General features: G+C 35.1%; 1 protein-coding gene across 1 annotated transcript in view; it reads left to right on the forward strand.

The window, feature by feature from the left end:
* TMPRSS15 (transmembrane serine protease 15) overlaps positions 1-22,561 on the forward strand; it is a 323,388-nt gene that overhangs the window by 273,450 nt on the left and 27,377 nt on the right. Inside the window, exons 8-15 of the mRNA XM_080377677.1 lie at positions 4,892-5,086; positions 10,720-10,828; positions 13,566-13,675; positions 15,631-15,771; positions 16,984-17,133; positions 19,441-19,543; positions 20,018-20,168; positions 21,368-21,509. Of these exons, the coding sequence (XP_080233803.1) occupies positions 4,892-5,086; positions 10,720-10,828; positions 13,566-13,675; positions 15,631-15,771; positions 16,984-17,133; positions 19,441-19,543; positions 20,018-20,168; positions 21,368-21,509 (1,101 nt within the window). The remainder of the gene's footprint in view (positions 1-4,891; positions 5,087-10,719; positions 10,829-13,565; positions 13,676-15,630; positions 15,772-16,983; positions 17,134-19,440; positions 19,544-20,017; positions 20,169-21,367; positions 21,510-22,561) is intronic.

Below are 22,561 nucleotides of genomic sequence, written 5' to 3' on the forward strand. Positions count from 1 at the left end.
GGATGCTGCTAGTGATTCAAAGAGAAATAGTCACAGCTGTTGGTTTTTGGGGATTTTTTTAAGCTTTCTTTCTCTAAGTCCTATAAAACTAGATGCTGTGTTATATAAAAGTTTGTAATGAGCTTGCTTTCTTCCAGAAGCTACTGAAAATCCTCCTACAATGATGCCTTTAACTTCATCAGGTCAGTATCTCTCATAAATGAGAAACTATTTTTTGTTGCCATTACAATATGAAGAAACACAAGACTTGCTGTTCAGCTGGTATAACTTAGTAAAGCTGCCTTAGCTGTAGCTGGGGCTTGACAGCTAGGGTCCATTCAGTGGTAGTTAGCCACCCTCCAACATTTCTGACCATTTGAGAAAGCAGTGATCTGAAGTCTGTAAAAAAGCTCTAAGACTAAGACTTTAATTAGTTGGTCAAAACAAAAGCTGAGTCTCCATCAGCCAGCTGAGTCACAAGCTGAAGTTTTCACAGATTTAGGCAGGTAGATGAGGCTGGGGAGTTCTACTCTCATGCTTTGGTTACTGATATACTGAGCAATGTTGGTTGACAGACTTTCTTTCCACTATCACTGGAAGTCTTCTGACGACAGGATATGAAGCAGACCAACTCCTTGGTCTCACAAATTCACTGAGTGCACACCTGCCAAAAGCCAGACAGACAGCTGAATGGTACAATAGGTGCTTTGTAGCACTAGATGCAAGTAGAGTTGTCGTATACAAAATGCATACACATACAAATTATCACATACAAATTCTTTGGGGCAGGGTACCAGACCAGGAGCTTCATGCAATTTATGTGCGCTAAAGAAATGCAGCTATGAATATAGGAGCAAAGTATTTCTTGATAGTCTAATTGCAGCCATAATATTATTAGTCTAGTTATAAGTCTACTAACGTGTATAGTCCAAAGTATACCACTACTACAATATATTTCCAATGATACAGTTAAAACTGCTAACACACACATTTTCTCCTATCTTTCCCTTCCTCTGGTATGCTATCTCAGTGCTCCCCTGAGTCCTAAGTTCAATGTTGTTAATCATCCTCAAGAAGAAATTGGGAGGTGGTGGAGGTGCCAGTGGAAGAGGGAAGGGAGCTGGGAGTTTTTAGTAGCCCAGGCTGGAAGGGCAGTAATGTTCCTGGTGTGGATTCCTTCCCCCTTGCTCTTGGGTCTGCTTGAGGTCCTTTTTGTATATTTGCTAACATTGTTTGCATCCTTGCTCTTTTCAGTCCAAATCCCATATGCCAAAGTTTTACCATATGTGGTATGTTTACATCTGCTGAATGCTTGGGGTTTGGCTCTGTTGACCCTAAAACCATCCTCATCTGCCTCACGTGTTACTTCAGTGAGTTTGCACAGTAACTGACCATTTGTGATTTGTGCTTATACCACTCATGGATCTGTCACTGTCCTGTGTTTTTCCTTTCATGGCTTTTGCTGTCAATTTGCATGTGCACTTTTGGGAGTTCCTGTAACAATTCCAGGTTTTTTCAACAGTTTTCAAGACTTAACTTCCCCATAACTGCTTTATTAGAACTGCTTGCTCATGCATGCATCTATGTTTTAGGTCTTTGAATGTTTCATTCCTTCCAAAATAGCGATTCTTTAGAAAATATATAGGCAGATATGTAGGTAGATACATATGTATATAACACTTTGGAAACTACTATGAAGATAAGTATCAAGATTTCTTCTCTGAATGTATCTGTGTGGGAACAGTCCATGCAGCTGTACCCTTCCTGCACCTTCTGCTGGGCTCTTCTCCCTCTGCCAGATGAACTGTGTCCTGAAATTTGCTGACATAGAATGCCCTGTAATCTGTTTAATACAACACGGCCTAGCACTTAACAGTGTTTGCTAAGTAAGCATGTTTTGATAGAAAATTGGTAGGAAGTCCTCATGCAAGTTTGTGCGCTAGTAGATCTGGGAGAGCAGGGACATTAAGAAAAGTAAGTTAGTGATGTCAAATGATCAGCAACTTCTACCAGCAAAACTGATAGATTACAAACTATAGAGGCTTTACTAATCTCTCACTTTATTCCTTCTGGCCTTTCATTTTATAAACTAAGGGACAGGATCCAATAACTGTAGTCACACATAGATCTTTCTCATCTGAGGTCATCATCATCCTACTCACACATTTGAGACTTAATGTGGAAAGGAAAAATAGTAAATAGGGATGCTAATGCAAATTCAAAGAGGAAACAAAAGACTATTTGGGAGCTGGAAACTCCAGGGCCATCCTTAGTGACTTATTAAAAGCACCACTAAGTGGAAGTTGTGTTGGAGCAATCACAAATAAGCATTCTGTTTTTCCAGAATGTTTTGCAGTTTACTATCACTAATAGAAATCTACTTATGTACCAAGGCATTTGTTCACGTGTAAATATGTATACACACAGGTGTGTATGTATGCCTGTATGTAAATATACAAATACTTAATAGGTTTGAGGCTCCGCTGCTCACTGCGATAATTGATTTGTTGAGCAATGTTATTTATAAGAAAATCTACATACAACTTTTAGTACTAATATTAAAGTTGTCTTAACTTGTCGTGTTTCCACAGATCCCGTGAGTCTAATTACAAGCTCCCTGACACCAACTTCAGGTCAGAATTTTAACATACCAGGAGAAGACAGGAAAGCATTGCTGTTATTTTAGTGAAAAAAAAACCTAAACAACTCTAAGAGTCTTTTGAAATTATTTAAAAGCATGTCACTAAAGTTAAAGGAATATGACTGAAAATACACTTGGGTTCCACATTATTTTTCTTGTTTATTGTGACATTTGGCCTTCAGGATCAAGCCTTTCAAGCTGGCATTACCATATCATTACCTAAGATGGGGTTTGGGGATACAACAAATAATGCAAGTATAAGAGCAGACTAGCTGCTGCTTAGTTCTGCCCAAGCAACTGCAGTGCTCCCAGACAGCAAGTAGAGTTTTAACCCTGGGTTGTGTTTTCCTAGGTCCAGGACAAGTCATCACAAGCAAGGCCTCAACAACTGTAGGTAGGTTACTACTGGGGAGAAGCAGGGAAGTAATATGAAACAGTCTGAGATCTTAGAGTTAACGCTGTTTGCATACAGCCTCTTCTGGCATCATTCAGTTCTCGTATCCCATTCCTACTAATCGATGATATGTGGGTTTCCATTTGATTTGACTAACAAGACATCTTCAAAGAGAAGGGACTTCTAAGACTGTATATTGTAGAAAAATGGTATATGTGTTGTGTATACTGGTGTATATATTGACAGTCATGCTGATTGCTTGGTTTTGTTTCCTATTATTTCTTGAGGCTTTTTGGAAAAAAAAATAACCCAAGCAACTTTTAGCAAACTCTCACATGACTTCCATGGACAGAAAGCCAAAGCTGTTTGAATCTTTGAAAACCTCCCCTAGCCTTATGAAATGGTGAAATATATATGACATTTATAAGCATTTTCAAATGGGTCTAATGCATTTACTGCCATTTTTTAGTTGAGTATAGCAATTACATTGCAATTTAGGGTAATTTGCTGGGTTGTTTTTTTAAAAAAAGTCATTTTATTAGAAAATGTTAATTTATTTCTATCCAGTAGGTGGCAATGCCGTTTAGTTTTCTGAGTTGTAGACTAAAGCTAAAATTGATCGTACATTTAAACAATGTTTTCTTTCGTATTGGGCTTATGCAAAACATATTCCTAGATTATTGATTGGGGGTTTGTTCTGGGTCTAGAATGCAGTTTCATCTCTGTTCATCTGTGCCAATTCATTCATCAGCACTGTATCACTTTCAATGCTTGACTGAAGTATAATTGGTTTGTTCCAGTTACCAGTTGGATGCAAAATGGCAGCTCTTCTTCTTTACAGTCTCCATCGCTAATACTGAAGGTGTTCTGTAAAGCACTTTGAAATGTTACAATACATCCAAACCAATTTCAGTCTTTGTCACTTACACTGATATACATTAAAATATCATACAAGTGTTTGCTTAATCTGGTTACAGAACTAACAGTTTTATGAAAAAATAATTCAAGCAATAATGGTTAAAGGCTGAAGATCAATTTTACAAATCAATAGTTTTCCTTCTTGCATAAGAAATGTTGACCTTTTCCAGTAAGCATTTCCTGAAGGAACTATGTGAATAGTGCTAGTTGAACAGTTTCCATACAATTCAATGCAATTTTCAAGAACTTTGAAATTAGTAGTTTTCCAAAGCTTATTTTAGCTGCATGTTTTTCTTCACTTTCATAGGACTACTTGAATTCTACAGATGTCTAATACCAAAACCACCTAAAGACTAAAAGAGCATGTTCACAGTAGATGAGCATTTATGCTCTAGGAAAACACTGTTAGTGGATTCTACAGTTTTAAGGATCTAATCATGTAATTTTTTGCAGAAAATTGTTGTTAACTTATAAATTTTATTTGTAAATATGAAAAGAATAGGATTTTTGATATTCCTGATTTCAAAATCCAGTCTTAAAGGCTTTCATTTTCAAGATATGCTGGTTAGAAAATGAGATTCTTTAGCATCATGAACGCAACATTGCGATGTGTTGAACTTGAAGAACTGGATTCAACCAAAACCAGAGACTTTTCACTGTTATTTAAATCAAAGTACAGTTTTCTCATGTTATTCAAGCGTAAGAAATTGGAAAATGTCATTTATTATGTTGCATAAAGTAGTTTATTTGGGTAGAGGAAGGAAATCGGAATTCATGAAAAATTTCTTTTAGCCCTACTTCAAACTGAGGTTAAAAAAACATGTCACTTCTGAGAACTTCCTCCATTCTATGGCAAATTTATCTTTTTAGTATGTGGCATCGTATTCCAGGCTTCTAAAAATGCAGTTTTGTAAAAAGCACAGTAGAGTGGTTGATTTGATTTGTGCTAAAGTAACCAGAGGTAAGTCAATTTTCCTTTGTGGTGAAACTGCATTACTGCTGTGCTGTTATTGCTATTGTCCTTATTATTTCAGCTGAGTGTTTGTCACCTGCTGAACTTTGTGATGATGGTGTAACCTGCATTAGAAAAGATTTATTTTGTGATGGAGTCTTGGACTGCCCAGATGGTTCAGATGAATCTGAAAAAAAATGTGGTAAGAATGTAAACCTCTATAAATTAGTCTTTTTAAACATACTTAAACTTGTCAGTAGTTTGTAAATAGTCTATAGCCAATGAAATGCACAGTGAAGTCCAAATCAATTCTACTAAAAATAATACGAGTGAGTCTTATAATTTTTATATTGTAAATGGAAACAATTTTCTTTAAAATTCTCATTAATGAGTAATATGTTTGATAAATAGTAAAGAAATATTACAATATGCCTATATTAATATAAAATAATGTAAACATACTTTTTGCTGTATAAATATTAATGCTGTAAATAAATATTATCTAAATTACAAAATAATATAGACATTTTATATTAAGTTACACACCAGTAATATCGAATTATATTCTTTCCAAATAAGTTAAAATTATGACCCTATACAGCTATGAAGTCACATTACCTAGTATCAGAAACCATGTAGTGGCCTATCTGGAATCAAAAAAGAGGTTCCTCTTTTGATTCCAGCAATAAGAATATCATCATACATCACTACAAACAGCTTTTCCCAGGTTACTGTGTACACTCAGATAAGTTGATATTGTACATCCAGAAACTTAAATGGGGTGGGACAGGGTGGAGGGAAGGCAGTGGCAGCATTTTGCAGCTGGGGCAGGTGCGTGTGACTGCTGCCAGAGCCCTGGCAGGAGCTCTAACTCTGTTGGCCACCCACCTGCACCTCACTACAGCAAGTACTAGGGAATGGGAGCATTTGTATGACTGACAGAAAATGTTTTGAGTTGCTGGCAGCACATTGGGGATGCAGGATCATGACGTGAAAATTTGGGCAACCCAGCTCTAGGTGGACCTCGCTTGAGTAGGGAGTTGGATCAGATGGCCTCCAGAGGTCCCTACTCTAACCTCAGCCCTTCTGTGATTCTGTGAAAATCTTACAAACCTGAAACCCGATTGTTTTTTAATGGAAAAAGTTTTTATCCTTCAGTGCCAGTGAGTGAGTTTGCCTTAATCAGACTGTCCAGTTTCCCTGAGCACTTTTTTGTGCAGAGCAACCACTGCTCCATGTAGCAGTGAACACTGTGAAATTGTACTAAGAAGTCTGACTACGTTGCCTCTTACCAAAGTGTGTGTGCAGCTTTTTTGTAGGGAGACATGCAAGTCAATGTCTTCATTGCTCTTTACAGTCTCAACTCTCAGTTAAAAGTCTTTAAAGTTCTCTTGCAAAGAGAACTTTGCAAATGTTTTAGGAAAAGTTGGAGCAATTAACTCCCTAAGCCTTTTGTTTGTTTGTTTTTTAAATGTAGAATTAGTTACTAGAAATCTGGAAAGCTTATTTCCCTTCTGCTGTGAGAACAGCTTTCTGAGCTTTCCCGAGAATAGTGGTGGAGGCAGTCTGGTCTGAGCTTTAAGAAACATGTAAAATGCTGGGCTCTGGTTTAAAAACAAACCAGCAAGTAAAAGACCAGGGTTTTTTTCAAGAATCTTCAAGCCTGATTCCTGAAGGCTGGTGACATGCTGACCCCTTCTGTCAGAAGTGGAATTTTTGCCAGAAAAAAAAAGGTGAACTCAGAAGGGAGATTTAGCTGAACTTTTGGGGAAAGACAGCCATCAAAATACTTCAGTAGAATATCCACTGAAACATATCCAGATGTCTCTTCAGCATAACAGCTGCATCCAGCTAGATTGCAACAATGGTGGACTTTGAGCAAGTCCCTCTACAGCTGAGTAAAACAGAAGCCTCAGTTAGGCCTTTGCTCCATAGCAAACATTGAGCTAGCACAACCACAAAGAGTGATTCAGTCATTCATTTCTACCATTATACTGTTATTTTGAGACATGGATTTTGTTTGGGTTGTTTCTTTTGTTTTATTTTATTTTATTTTAGATATAGCTAAATAAAAATGCAGATCCTTATAGTTAAAAAGTAGTCTTACACATCTCATCAAAATAAATGCTTTTTAGTTACTATGAATGATTAGTTCTGAGTTTACAAGTTTTGCTCACATTTTGTTAAAGATATTACAGCCAAACCTGTTATATAGGACAGAATTTAAGTGGTATTCATACATGTGTATACAAACAAAAGTAAGCTCAGCTACATGCAGTTGAAGCTATGTAGATATGACTCAGCTGTGCCCTGGAAACTACACAGTGGCTTAAGTTATACATTGTGTTTGACTAGAGTTTTTCAGCGTAGGCATAGCCTCTTATGCACACAGCTTTTGGTTCCGATTTGCATCTCTCCCTGAGCCTCTACCAAATATGAGTTGTGAATGTCCTGCTCCTTTGTAACTGAGGATATTATTTCTTACTCAGTTTTAACAGTCACTAAAGAATATGCACAACTGAGCTGAAAATTTCAGGAATGTGCATACAAGTAAAAATACACAGAATGTCATAAGGAAACTAGTTATAGTTACAGTCCACTTCAGGGAGTTGGATGATTTGCCCCTGTTCGTCTTCACTGATGCATGGTATTTCCAAGAAATTCATTGTTACCATTCGTTTAGCAGTTTCAGCTTATAACCTTACAGAAATACAATTCTGCCTGGAGGACAAACTGTTGCTTCATTACTCTTATGTTACGTTTTCAGTCTTAAAACTTTCCATCCAAAACCTCAGAGCTTTTACAAATTCATATATTTAGGTTTCTTAGTAGACTTTCCAAAACTAGTACAATGAGTGGCAATAAGCCATATGCACATTGGGGATACCTGCCAATTTCTCTACCTATTTGATTTTTCACTTATGTCCCACCCCTAGAGTAATTTAATACAGTCATATAAAAGCTAAAATTGTCTAGATTTTCAGAAGTGCTTCAGAGTTTCACAATGAGATTTACGGCCAATTAATAATTCATGCTACAAGTGCTTTTCACAAAACAGTTGCTGCCTTTTAAACAACTTCATCTTTCATTTTCATCTTTCTCATTATTCCCTCTAGTATTTCTGATTTTAGAATATGATAGTGGCTTTAAAATATAGGATATAAGGGTGAATTTTAATAGTCTCTTCCTGCATTAGACAGAATTCGGTAAAATCTCACATTTTCAGTAGAGATTCAGGCAACTGAACACCCTTTATTTTTGCGGGGTTTATTTGTTTGCTTTGTTTTATTGATTAAAAATGCCTTGAAAGGTTTCTTTCTGGCCCTGCAATGCAGTGCAGTGACAAAAGGCATTACAAAAATATAGTCAGCAATTTCAATAAAAGGTTCTCTAGAGAAATATGAATGTCTGAACAGCATCTATTAATAATGGCTGGCATTGCTGAAAAGCAGCCATGTAGCATGTAAGTGTAAGGCAAGGGAGGCTGGAGGCTGATCCCAGGAGGTGTTTCTCTCTGCAGATTGTCTTTGTGGTTATTATATGGCTACACTAACATTTTGTGATTACCTACCTCACAGCATCACTACAGTACTGAGGGAGTTTAATCATACGTAAGCCAGGAAGTAATGTACTGCCCTTGGCAGAGAAAGGTCCTGTCAAGTAAAATATGTGGGCTTGATCTGACCAGTCTGGGGAGATTGTCCCTGCAATTCAAGGATAACAGGATTAAGCCCTCCTAATGAGCTCTGTATGCAACATCAAGTGAATAGAAATGGACAGCAAGATGCATGTTGGGGAGCAGTGAAAGTGGTTCCTACAAAAGGTGTCACCTGTCTTATTAGGAGAACAATTGAGGCTTTTCTGAGGGCTCCAGAAGGAGACAGAAATGTAATGATTTCTGTGATCCTGCCTTCCTTTGACATCTGCCTCCTCCCTGCAATGCGGAAGCACTGGGAGGTTCTTCAGGGAAGTAGTCCCAGCTGTCCTCATGCTCATGCCTGATACTGAGCACTGACTATTGCCAGGCTGTGGATAAGCAACTTAAGGACTTTTGTCTGAATCTTTCTGTCCCGTTTCAAGTTACTCACTGTATCTTAAGAGATAAGAAGAATCAAATAAAAGGGAATAAGAACATAAATTAATTGTTGACAAGAACAAACTTCTGTCATTAATTTTATTAAAACAGTATGATCTATCTTTTTTTTTATTTCTGCCAGTGTTCTGAACTCCTTTTTAGATCAGGATGTGTCTTGCTAACCCCTTGTTAACAGTACCACTTTTTTGCACATTTCATTAATAACAAGCTGGGCACTTTCCTTCTCACACTGATTTGATTCTTTCCAATGGGAAATGGTTGTAAATATTAGTCCATTAGTAAGGACAGGAAGCACATGAATTAAAATGGACAGAAAAATTACTTCTATACCAATACCCCACTCTAAAGGTGTAGCCTATTCTGTTACAAATGTAATACAAATAGTAACTCTTTCATTCATGGACCTTTTTTGTCTATCTGTTTAAAATCTTGTGTGTTCTGTTTTCCTCTCAAAGGCCATAAAGATTGCAAAAGGGAATATGTTTCTATTCCAGCTTATGCATTAAACATATCATTGTTAGTGAAGTTCATTCTGCACAGTCTTTATTAATAGTGTGTGCCTGAGCCTGTCTGAAATAAAGCTTAATTTTTATGTTGTGTTTGCTAGTGGTAGAAAGAAAGAATTTTACGCATATAAAATGAACAGACAAGGAGTCCTGATTTATCATTTTACATATAAATTCCCAGAGGAGGACTACGCTCAATAAAATTTCCATTTAATTTTCAATATGATTGATTATTCATAATTTGGATAGTCATTATAGGTATGATTTCATTTCTGATGTTAATGAAAAGCTCTATCTAATTTCTGATTACCTGTCTCAAATTGATGAATTTGTCCTTACCCCTCCAGATAATCATGTATGGGACTGATTTGATCCTTATTTGAAAGCTATATCATGCTTTCTGAAAAACTGAATGAAAACCATCAGACAGATTCCTACCATGAAGTTCAAGAGATGCAGCAAAAGCTTCAACAATGCTTCAGTATCTGCTGAAATAAAAAACTCTACATGAATAAGCATTTCCAATCTTGCTGAGGTTAAAATACCTTTTAAAAAAATTTAAACTGAAGAACATGCATAGGATGGAATAGCAGCATAAAGGGAACAAAACTAACAAAAGCTTTCTGAAAAAATATGTTATGATGGATGACATTTACGTCAGATGAATGAATTCGATAGCTGGCTGGAAACTTAGGCTATCCACTTATCTCTTTGAGTACTTTGTAATATATAAGGCAAGGAACTAGAAAGCTCATAAAAATGGAGGTAGAAATAGTGAGCCATATCCCTTCTTACTTTTATTCACATGATATCAAATTGTTTCTGGTAGTGCAAACACAGTTTCCTGATTTAAAGTAGCTGTAGATAAGAACTGTTAAGGCAAGATCCTGTTTCCCTACCAATGTACAATATAAAATGAAGGAAAGAGAGTTGGATTAGTTGAATCCAACTGTTGAGTTTAAATTGTTTGGACTAGTTTGGATTAGTTGGATTGTCTCTAATTTAAAAATGAATTATCTGTACTGCTTTTCTTCTCATAAAGTACTTTGAGATCAAATAGTCATAGGAATTAGAAGTGGGAGTTGGTAGTGTTTACTTTGTCTTCCCATTGATGCTTACCAAGAATTTCCAAAGTAATCCACATAAACCAGTACCTAAGGTCACCCTTATTTTGGTTCTGATTCTGTTTTTCAAATGGCATTTTGACAAATGTTCTTCATTATATCTTTACAGCTGCGGTTTGTGATGGAAAATTTATGTTGACTGATTCCTCTGGTTTTTTTCACTCTATGAATTATCCAAAACCGTATAATGCAAATATCGTTTGCCAATGGATTATACTGTAAGCCATTTTCCAATAATTTTCTACCTAACATTTTTTTTAATTATGAGGTGATATTATTTCCTGTACATCAGCTTTTTGCCATTTCTATTCTCCAATACTCCAGCATAAAAAATATGTAATAGCATTTTCTCCTTTGTATTTATGTAACTTTTTTTTAAAAAAAAAACAAAGTTGTATGCCTAAAACCCGTAAGTATATCAATAATTTTCCCATTTGCAAAAATTCTTTGGTATTATTTTGATACATCTTGTTTATAATATGCATGCACAGGAACATATTTATAAGCTCAAAATAAATCACATAAAATACTTGCAAGATATGTGTTTCAAAGTATTACAGTAGATACTAGTCACCAGGTAATGTTTTTATATTATATTACTGTTACTAACAGACAGAATTTTCAAGAATTGCCTTATAATTTATGGGTACACATTTCATCTTGGAGTTAATAGAACCCATGCGCCTAAGTCATGTAGGAATATGTTTTTAAAAAACATGAATATTATTTGACATAACAGCACCAAATGCCTTTTAAGCCCTAAGCACAAGAAGTGGAATTTGTTTAATCAAGGATACATACCCACAGGGAGGGACAGCTATTTGACTTTGACATTCTAGGTCCACTTGATAGGCCAGGGAGAAAAAAAGACAGCCATAGTACGTGATAAATCTCATATTAAAGTACACATCTAAAATAAGTGAGATGATTGCAAGTTGAAGCTCCTACAATGACTGCCAATTCAGAAGTTACTGCTTTGAAGGACAGCAATTCTTATTATGTCCTTGTAATAATGGCTGTTCTTTGATTCTAAGAAGTGTTAAATTGGTAAAAGAGTTTCAAAGAAGATTAAGGAAATGCCTATAAAACTGGATAAGATTTGGATTTCTTATTCCCAGTGCTCCTTTGAAAGTGCTAGCCTTTAAGTTTGTTCAGGACTTTGGTCTTCACCATGAAATTTCAGGAAAAAGTAATGGTTTTCTTTCTGTTTAGTATATTAGTTTCTTCTTATCTTCAGCAACACTATTCACCAATAATTGCTGGCTGCACCCAGTTTTAAAATACAGGTGTGTCACAGTAAATGCACAAGATTGTATCCTTGAGAATTTAGACCTGACTTGTTCCTCAGTTTATGGTGTTGCAGAATTTGAGCATGATGAACAGTTATGTCTCAAGACACTACTTCCTTCTAAGCTGTTAATTTTGCTTCAAATGCTGCTATGGCTGCAAGGAACACTGTATTAGGTAGATATCTGTATCAGCTATGTAGCTAACAGAAGTTTAATTTTGAAAAGAATCATGAGTAATTGCAAATAATACAGGACGTGCTGCAGATCTGTGTAATTACAGATCAACCAATGACAAAAATAATTATATGGTTTTATTTTCCAAGTATCTGCTTTAAAAAAAACTGGCAACACTGACAGTAAAGGCCTGAAAAATTCAATGTGGTGCCAAAGTTTGTCTCCCTTTTGAACAGAATTGTTTTTATGAGGGAACCTTTTGAGTTTTCCAGTACATAATGAGAGACATTTTGCCCTATGATTTGTATTATCCCTATAAAAATGTGTTAAAAGTCACCCTATAATATATCCAAGATTTGATTTCTCTTCTGCCTTTCTTTGCCTAGAAATATTTCCCCATTACCTTTAAGAAAAGGTTTTACATTTTCACCCCATTTAACTCTTCTCCAAACGAAGATGTAGTTTCCTCTCCTTTTAAAAGTAAAAGCAGTATGCTCAATATTTCCTTGCAAGATTAGCTTCCTGAAAGAAAGATTACCTTTCAACTATGTTTTACTCTTTTAAAACCAAGGATATTTTTTGTTTTTTTCTTAGGGAGAAATATATAACACACACAAAGGCAAATGCAAATATTGAAATATTTACTAATCAGTACTGATAAGCATCAGCAGGTTGCTGTTGAAAAGTGATCTTCATCGTGTGTCTCAATTCCTGAAAACAATAAATAGTGGTATACGAAGCTAAACTGATTTTGATAGTAGAGTTTTAGAATTCAGACTACCCTATATGTTTGGTGGAAAGCAATGGGAGAACTACTTAGATACAGATTACTGAAAGAACATACATAACTGCAGCAAAACAAAACCCAGCATTTTTTGCACTTTAATTAAAGTGCCTTTTGTTATTAATCTTACTGGATGATGGTTAGGTTTGATAACATGTTCCCAAACAATGGATCTGCAATCCTCAAATCTTTATGCAAATCCTGTTTCTGTCATAAAAGACATTATTTTGGACTTTCAGGGGACAGATTTTGCTGTCTTGCTATTCATATTGATACCATGTTACTTTACTATTCCTCTGACTTTAGGAAATTCAGCTGAGCAGTGTTATGTTATCTATTAGTAACGTATTAAAAAGTAACTGTAAACTAATAAGATGCAAAGAAAGAGAAAAAAAAACCGCAAAAAACTGTTCGTCTGAATATCTCATTCTAGAGTTTTAGAAGATTCAGTTCCTAAAATGTACTTAACTCCAGTGAGTAAGTGAGTACTTGCACAGTTACAAAAGGTTTATGCTCTATTCCTTTGGTAATTTTACAAACTAGAAGTCAGCCAAATAGGTCATCTTGATTAATTATCTTGATGAATGTAATTTCACATTGTTTCTGAACTTAACATCATTCAAGCACGTAATGAGTTTACTACAGTCAAAAAATATTACTAGAACATTACTTTCATTTTTGAGGTTTATTTTTCTCTTGTTATCTTAGAGTGCCTCAAGGGTTATCCATTAAACTGAACTTCACTTCTTTTGATACACAGCAGTATGAGGACTATTTAAATATTTTTGAAGGTATAGGACAAAACAAGACCTTAAGAGGTAAGGTTATTTTTCAGCTGATATTATTTTCATTAATACGATTTAAGTGGTAAAATAAGTACTTTTAAGTGACAAAAACTGAATGCATATGTTTAAGTGGAAGAATGCATCTGTAAATTTACTCTTTAGGTAACTGATCTTGATATACATATCTACTTTTATAAAGTGACCAAAAAATGCTTCCCTAATGTATTAAGAAATCTCTGGCTTTTTTTTTTTAAGATCCTATTTGAACAATCTTGATAACTTGACTAGAGCCATGGTGTTGTGGGGTCCATGTTTCATTGAAAATATACTGTCAGAAGGTCCTGTAACATAAAATGAAAGCATCCAAACTGAAAAGCGTTGGGAAAAGTACTATGTTGCTTACTGGAATTCGTTACAAGCATGGCATTGCTTTCCTCAGACCTTGAAGTATTGATTCTCTGTCTCTATATTCTCTTCTGGAAAACGGGGATTTTGGCCATTTTTCACAAGGCCTAGTCTATCCAGCTGAATTTCATCAGAGTCAGAAGACATATACTTGAAGATAAATATATAGAGATAAGTCAGAAAGATATTTTATTATTTATCCTTATTTTTGGAAGCAGAGAGGGAATGGGAATTAGAAAAGTAAGACTCATAAAATAAAGAATGGAGAAATTCTGCTTTTTCAGTACTGCTTTGAATTTGACGTCCCCTTTGGAATTTCAGTTTAGATGTGATTGCTTCAATAATGTTCTCTGCAGAAACGATTAACTTGCCATGTTTTTAAGGACTGCTGTGGGGCTGACCAGTGATACCACAAAGACAATGTCAGACTGTCCAGTGGATTGCTTAAACCTGTGCAATTTGAGGGATAGATTTCCAACTATTAGAAATGCCACATGTAGAGGAAAGAAGGACTACAAGACATTTCCAGATTAAGACTCTCCACTTAACTAAAAGAACCTGGGAATGAGGAAGGAAAATAATGCACATGTAATTAAAATGTGAAAGATGATGCCCATTGTCTTTCCATAATGGCACTGTTTCAAATATATATTATTACGAGTAGGTAAAGAGCTCCTCTTCCGAAAAGTAAAGTCTCTCTATCTGAACAAAACTGGGCAAGGAGAAGAGAAAGAGAGGAGGCATAAACTTTCACAGAACAGTGAGGAATTCAGGGTTTTCTTTACCCTGAATACAGTCATTATTCTAACTGTCATTGCCTGGCATCATAGCAGCTTTAGGTGGAGGAGAAACTATTTACGATTACTTGTATCAATCCTCTCATTTCACACATATGGAAATTATATAAGTGAATTTAAATTATTTTAAAATTCAAAGTCCAAATTTAGATTTAGATAGAATCATAGAACTGCTCAGGCTGGAAGGGGCCATGAAAGGTCCTCTGGTCTAACCTTTCATGGAAAAGGGAGCCTAGATGATTTAGCACACTGTCCAGTCACTTCTTGAATCATTACAATTGTTCCTGCACCGTATGCTTCATGTCTACATCACAAAATGAAATTCCTATGTAATTTCACAGTTTCTTTACTCTTTCATTATCTGTAAGTATATGTGCTAATTGTTAAACTGTGAGAGTAAGTATTTGTAACAAAAATATGTAATCAATACTGTGATTCTAGTTTCAGAGTGCATAGCTGTGAGTTTTGAGAACATTGATAGCATAATAAGCATGGTTATGAAGATTATAGTATTAAATATGTGTACTATAATAGGCATTTCTCCACTAGCTGATACCCGTATTGATGGATATGAGAGATGGCATGTGCAGAATACTTATATGGCAGCCAAACAGCTAAATGCCTTCAGGGTTTTGAAGCTATTGTAGGCAGGACCATAGTACAAGAGGGAAAGCATTTTTTAAGACTCAAAAAGCTAATCCACAGTATTTTTGTAACAGCACTGGAGATTTTAATGTGCACGGGATTGTTTTCTTTCTGACTGTATTATTCTTTATTTTTTCTCAGCTTCTCTGTCAGGGACTAATCCTGAGAATATTTACATTTTTTCTCATGAGGCTACAGCACAGTTTATATCTGATTCTTCTTCTGAAAATTACAATGGCTTTAATGCAACATACACTACATTTAATGCAAATGAACTAAAGAGTAAGTGTTCTTTTCTTCTGTCTGTATTTGTTTGTTATCCCTAAAGTTTGGTGAAATTATGTTTTCAGTTCGATAAAATGTAGATGAAAAGGGAAGCAGTATTTTCTGGCCTCAGTCCACTAGCTAGATTGACTTGGAGAAATTTCATCCTATTTTAAAGATCAAATCATTGATTTCAGTAAAACTGTCCACAGGTTTACAGGCCTATATCTAGTGGTAGGATGATGCCTTACAAAGTTAATCGGTTTAAATAAGAGTAAAACTCTGGCCATATCTCCATCAGATACCTTTCAGCTAGTTTGTTCACCTGTGAATACTGTTGAATCAATCACTGATACTAATCATTATTCTTTGATCACCTGACAGTACCTGCTCTCCAGAGTTTCTGATGTCCTAACTCATTGCCACAAGCAGTAGTCCCAAATGGTAGAACTAACATACAGGAAAATACCTCTTCAGTAAATAGGCATTGGAAAAAGATGCAATAAAACCTACAGTGACAACAAAATTCAGCAATATGAGTCATGCATTGGTGTTCTTTGGTAATCAGAAAAAAAAAATCAGATGCAGTTTGGACATGTGAAGGGTTCTTCAGCTGCTAAATTTTGAGCAGGATGTGAATAGGGGATGTGACTGGGAAGGGATATGCTGCAGGAAGCATCCAGAGTGCAATCAAACCCTTGATATGTGGAAGCCCTTGCTGGAGGCTGACCTGTACTTCAGGGTGCTATGAAAAGACCCCGAGCAAAATTTCATGAGAAGTGATGAGAATGTGGCAGCAAATATGAGCAAAGAAGGAGCAAAGGAGGACAAGGAAAAGGGCATCCCTGGTACTTTTCCAGCTGGAGCAATCCAGACCTTGGCAGAGAAAACAGGAAAAGGGCAGGGTTAGCCCTGAGTGTTAGCTATGCAAGGGGTCCTCTCTTATTCCTCCACCACATTACTGGTGAAGGATAAAAAAAAAAAAAAGGTTAGAAGGTTGGTGAATGAGTGTAAAAGCATGTAGGGCCATCTTCAGCAATAGTGTTCTGTTAATAAGTATAAATGTCACGTTTATTTCAGTAGTTATGTTGCATTGCATAGAAGAGGAAATTGAGTTACTGTGGGCTCCAGTTTTAAAGCATATTTAAACATTTGTATTATTTGTCACTCCTTTGTAGTTCTGAAAAAATGTCTCTACCATTTTTATTTACTAGAGGTTCTTATTCACAGATTATGAGAAAGTCAATTGCACTTTTGAAGATGGCTTTTGTTACTGGATACAAGATTTAGATGATGATTCAAACTGGGAAAGAGTTCAGGGTCCTACCTTTCCCTTTATGAGTGGTCCTGATTTTGATCATACATTTGGCAACATGTCAGGTAAGATCAAACAGAAGTTGTTTGCAGATTAAAGGAAAAGTTTGATTCAGCTTATGTTAAACCGATGTACAATGGATTCTTCATACTGTATTAATAGGATGTAATTTTATTCTGCCATAAAAATATGTTAAGAGCTACCAGACAAAATGTTTTATGCTACTAATTGCCATCTTGTAGAAATACATCAAAACTAAAAGAAGTAGTAAAGAAATATATGAAGTTATTAAAGTGTGAGGTATTGAAAAGTTTCAATGCTATTACTATAGTTATTTTAAAATATTAATATAGATAGGTGCCTTACCTGAGAAAGGAATCTCTGTTACGCAACAGTACTATAGGTCAAATAACTGCATGCTTACCTTAAGGGAAAAAAACATGTATAGGTACATTTTAATGGAATTGCTTCTATTTAATCCCTATCTACTGGTGACATCTGCATGGTCATCACAAAATAATTTTGGTTTTACATGAAGTGGACCTGCTGGGCATCTGTGTCCCCAGTTAGAATCACACACCAGACACACTAATTTTCAACACATGTACAAAACATACAAACACTCCAGCAACTGCTATAGCAAACCAACTTAATTGGAAGAGTTGATTATATAAAAAGAGTCAATATTGATAGGAATCAGATCTGGAATGTATATCATGAATGCTTATCCCAGAATTAGACTCCAAAAGTGGTTTTTTTTCTTCAGCAGGAAAATCAGTCAATCTCTCAGCTGATTCTTCAGTCCAGCTAAAATTAATTAATATAATTTAGATTTTGCAGTGGTTATATGTATTATATGCAAGACTTATACAAAACTTATTCAGTGATGAATAACTGGAAAACACAAATTAAGTTTTAACAAGTTACTTCCGGGAAAAGAAAAATATTATTTATCATGTTATTGGATAGAAATTATCCACCTCTCTCTGAGTAAATGCACATTTTCTAAACAATCTTCAGAACACTGTTTTGTCTTTCCGCTTGTTACTTAGAAATACAAATCAGATGAAAGAATGTAAAATTTGTTTAATAAAATACTTGACAAAGATGTCTAGCTCACTTGAAATGTTAATTTATTTTAGGTGCTCTGCTTCACTATTCTAGATCTAAGCTGACATACGTAATGTTGCTATATGTAATATTGCTAATGTATTGAATATTCAAACTTCTACAACATGTGTTTGAAGTAAAAACATGAGCTGCATCATTAATATCTAGCTACTACATACATTCCATGAGAATGTAGTTTTGTTTTGATGCTCTTTGAAAGCAAAGGACTTAATACATACTCAGCAACTTATTCTGAATACTCAGAGAACTGATGAAACGAAGACAGAGAACTGTCATTTTCACTATGTGAAAACCTTTTCTGAAAAACAATGCTATGCTCATTTTCTCAAAACTAGACACCATGTATATTTTAATGCATGCTTTCTAAGTCAACATAGGAAATGAAAGGTCTGATTTAGATTTTAGAGTAATTTTCAGGTACTTTAACCTCCCACATGAAAAAGCTAGCTAATCTAGAAGTATAAATAACAGAATATAGTGTGTATATAATCTATATTATATAATTATATTTATAATTATTTGTAGATTCTATGAATATAATATTTGCAAATATATGTATTAGATAGAATAAAATCTAAAATTACAGATATTATTTCAATAGACTAAGAATTTTATTTCAGGACTTCAAACTCTGCCAAATTTTGCTTTTCTTGTGATACAATGCCTCTGTAGGCTGGCCTCATGTTATATTTCTATATGGGAACATGAAGTCCAAATTCCCAGCTACAAGGATTAACTTAGAAAAAGCTAAAAGCCCAGTTTCCCCAAATCATGTATTTTGCTTGTTTATAATGCTTCACCTTGCTATAAAATATTCATGTAGTCATTCTCTCACCACCCTCAAAATGCAACTCATATTTCCCATTATTATGTGGATAAAAATTATAAAAATGTCAGGTTTTTTTTCTGCAAAATCATAAGAAATGTCAAACAGGAAGACATTTTTATAAACTAAGTAGAAATTAATCAGGTGAATCACTGCCTTCACCAAATAAAAGGCAGATCTCCCACTGACTTCAAAAGGACCTATTTCATGTCTAGTTCTGAGGAGCGTCTGCAAGCTTACAAGTTGATTTTAATGTGTCATTGACTGATGAATATAATCATTCACGTTTATTGTGTCAGGAATCTTCTGTCATGCAACACTGACTGTGCTTGATATTATTTTTAATGTAAAAATTCTCATTAAAAATACAAATCAGTAATTTTGTACTGACTAAAATGTGGTCATTATCCTGCAGGATTTTATATTTCAACACCCATAGGACTTGGATTCAGAGAAGAGAGAGTTCGGATTCTGAGTTTGCCTTTGAACTCTTCAGATTCATCTTGTCTTAGCTTTTGGTATCCTTACATAATTCCTAAACATACACTTTGTTTAAGAATAAAACCAAAACCAAATAGCTTGCTTTCATATATAATATTAATCCAAGTCAGTATGCCAGCAACAGAAGCCTGCTTCTGTTTGGAATTCCATGATTGGTTTCAATTTCAGGTCTGAAAGTTTGGCTCCTTTAAAGGTTTGATTCTTTCAGGTAGCTTTAATTTATTTTATTTTTCACCTTGCATCCAATATTCCTCTCTATACAGAAATTATGTTAAGAATCCCTGAAATGTTTTTTGTTGTGAAGCTTAACTAGGCTTCTGCAGAAAGCTTAGCAAATAACCAAGTAAAACTTAGGTGTAATCTAAACATATGATTCTTTTTCTTTTCATATACAAATTAGCCCTTGTTCCATAAAATATTTTATAAAGTAAAAAGCTTGATATTTTTTCATGAAATTTCACTTTATTCTAAAATTGTTCTTTCCCCTCTAGGTATTTCATGTACGGTACTAATGTTTATCGTTTAAGAGTTAGTGTAAGTAATAAGCATGGTTTGGAAAAGATCATTTTCCAGAAAGAAGGAAACTATGGAAACAACTGGCATTATGGACAAGTAACTTTAAATGAAACATCTGATTTTAAGGTTTGTAAACTGCTAGTTCTTTTTTTTTTTTTTTTTTAGCTAAACTGACATCCGTTTTTTCTGCCAAATGAACCCAGTGATCCACAGATCCAAAGATAATATCTAGTACTATTTACTAATGCATGTCATCAAATAAATATTAACATGTAGAAGACAAGAGTCCCCATTTGAATTGTCACACCATCCCCTTCCCTACTCTGGAATTTAAAGTGTTATTATTTTAGAAAACAGAAAACCTTAACATTGTCATGGGATAATCAATGTTATCATGAAAGAGAGCTTTCCACAAAACAAGGGTGTTCAAAGCCTATCAAAACCTGATGTGGAGTTTAAAACGCAAGAGCGAGTATATGAGGCACTAAGACTTGAGAAGATTTAAATTAAATAACTTCTTATTCTGAAGAAGTGTTTTCACTAACTTATTACAGAATAATTCATTGGAAGTGTGTTCCAGGCACTTGCTGGTGCCACATGGTTAACTGACCTGACTTTTATCTGTAAACAAAAGGAGGAGACTTATGTTAGGCGTTTCCCTCAGCAACTCCCCACTGAAACTTCTTTTTATAGGTATTTGGGATAGCTTGTCCTGCTATAATAGTTTTGATTCATGCAAAAACACTGCCAGAAAGATACATTTACCACTTGAGGAAGTAAGTGCATCTGTGACCTGGCTGAATCTGATTCTCAGCAAATGTGTGTTTTATTATGTCAGGAAGAGTGCTATACTTACTTATATTTCACCAGCACAACTTCCTTGACGGCAGGATTGCTTTAAATGTGTGGATATTAAAGTACAATAACAATTCCAATTTTCATGAAAGATTAATTCCAATTTTTCATGAAGATATGCCCGTAGATCAGGAGAAGTTTGGACTGGGGAGTGATACAGTATTTGTGTTTCAAAAGTTACATATATTTATATATAAAAGGTAAAGTTATTTAATAGCTTTAAATTATGTTCATAATTTATACAAAGAAGTTCCTGCATCTTTAGAATAAGGCACTTGGTTTACATAGTGCTGTTTTGTTTTGTGAGGAATTCTGTCTCATCCCTGATGCCCTCCTCTGAGTATAGCACCAGCATAAATTACAGTGGACATAGGAGCATTCAAGAAGGATGACACAATGGTTCAGTATAGGAAGCTGAAAAATATTTCATTAAATTATAAAATTCTATACTTTTTTTTCATGAACTTCAGGTTATTTTTGATGCCTTTAAAAAGCGTGGTCCCAGTGATATTGCCTTGGATGACATTGGCCTGACAAAGGGAAAGTGTAATGAAAGTATGTATATAGAGCCAACTGCGATTCCACCTGTTACTACTGTTCCTTCAGCTCCTAGTAAGTAAACACTATATTACAGTTGATTGCCATTTCCTATTACTGTACTTGTGTATGAGTGATTCAGAATTTGCAGCTTTCACTTTTATAAAAATCTTTCTTCACCATTATAAAATTATTTTCAGGATAGCGTACTAGGGAACAGGTTCCCTGCCCATGACTCTGTTGATAGCAACAGAACTGGTAGATTCACAGTTTAAGCTATGAGTACTTGAAAGAATGAAGGATAATTAAAGAATTCAGAATTTTCCTCTAAAAGCTTTAATTAGTAAAGCTTCCAGGAAGCCACTGAAGGGGGGAGGAAGAAGAAGGAGAATTAAAATTATAACCACTGTATTTGAAATTATAAGTAATGTAGCTGGGGAATAAGGGAATGAGCAAAGTCACGTAATAATATCAGTAGAGGTCTCAACAGTAAAAATTCAAGCTGTGAGAACACATGCCCACCGAAAACTCCCCTATTTAGGGGAATTAATCTATTTGTGCCATAATGGTTTAAGAATGGAGCACAATATGAGTGTCTAATACCCAAAATGGAGGTATTACCTGGAACAAGGCTCAGAATGAATGAGTTCTTTCCAATGTGAAGCGATATTTGTTTCAACAAAAATTTAAATAGGGAAACAGAAAGGCAGGACAGTCAGCAGCTCAGGTAATGAGTAGACAAAAAAACCCGTATCAATGAACTCTTTCCACTCCCTAATCTAATGAGAGGTTTCAATATTTGCATAAATCATAGAATGTGTCAAAATCTAAGCCTAATACCTTCAATTTTGCCTTTGCTAACTCTACTGTTTGTGGTAAGGCAAAAATTATAAGTGCTTGCGGTTAATAGTAATGGATGGGGCTTTTTTCCTGCTTGATGGTGCCTTAGCTCATTTGGTCTTACTGCCTTCTTGGCACCTCATCTAAGTCCCAGGTTCAGTGGGAAACTGGAAAAGGGTTGTTTTTATTTGCACATTTTTGAATCTTCTCCAAGTAGAAGTTAATGAAACATGAAACATCACTACCTATAGTGCATATGCACTTACTCAGACAGGTTGTACAGCCTG

The sequence above is a fragment of the Falco punctatus genome (assembly GCF_963210335.1).
Source record: "Falco punctatus genome assembly, chromosome: 2".
Classification (NCBI taxonomy): domain Eukaryota; kingdom Metazoa; phylum Chordata; class Aves; order Falconiformes; family Falconidae; genus Falco; species Falco punctatus.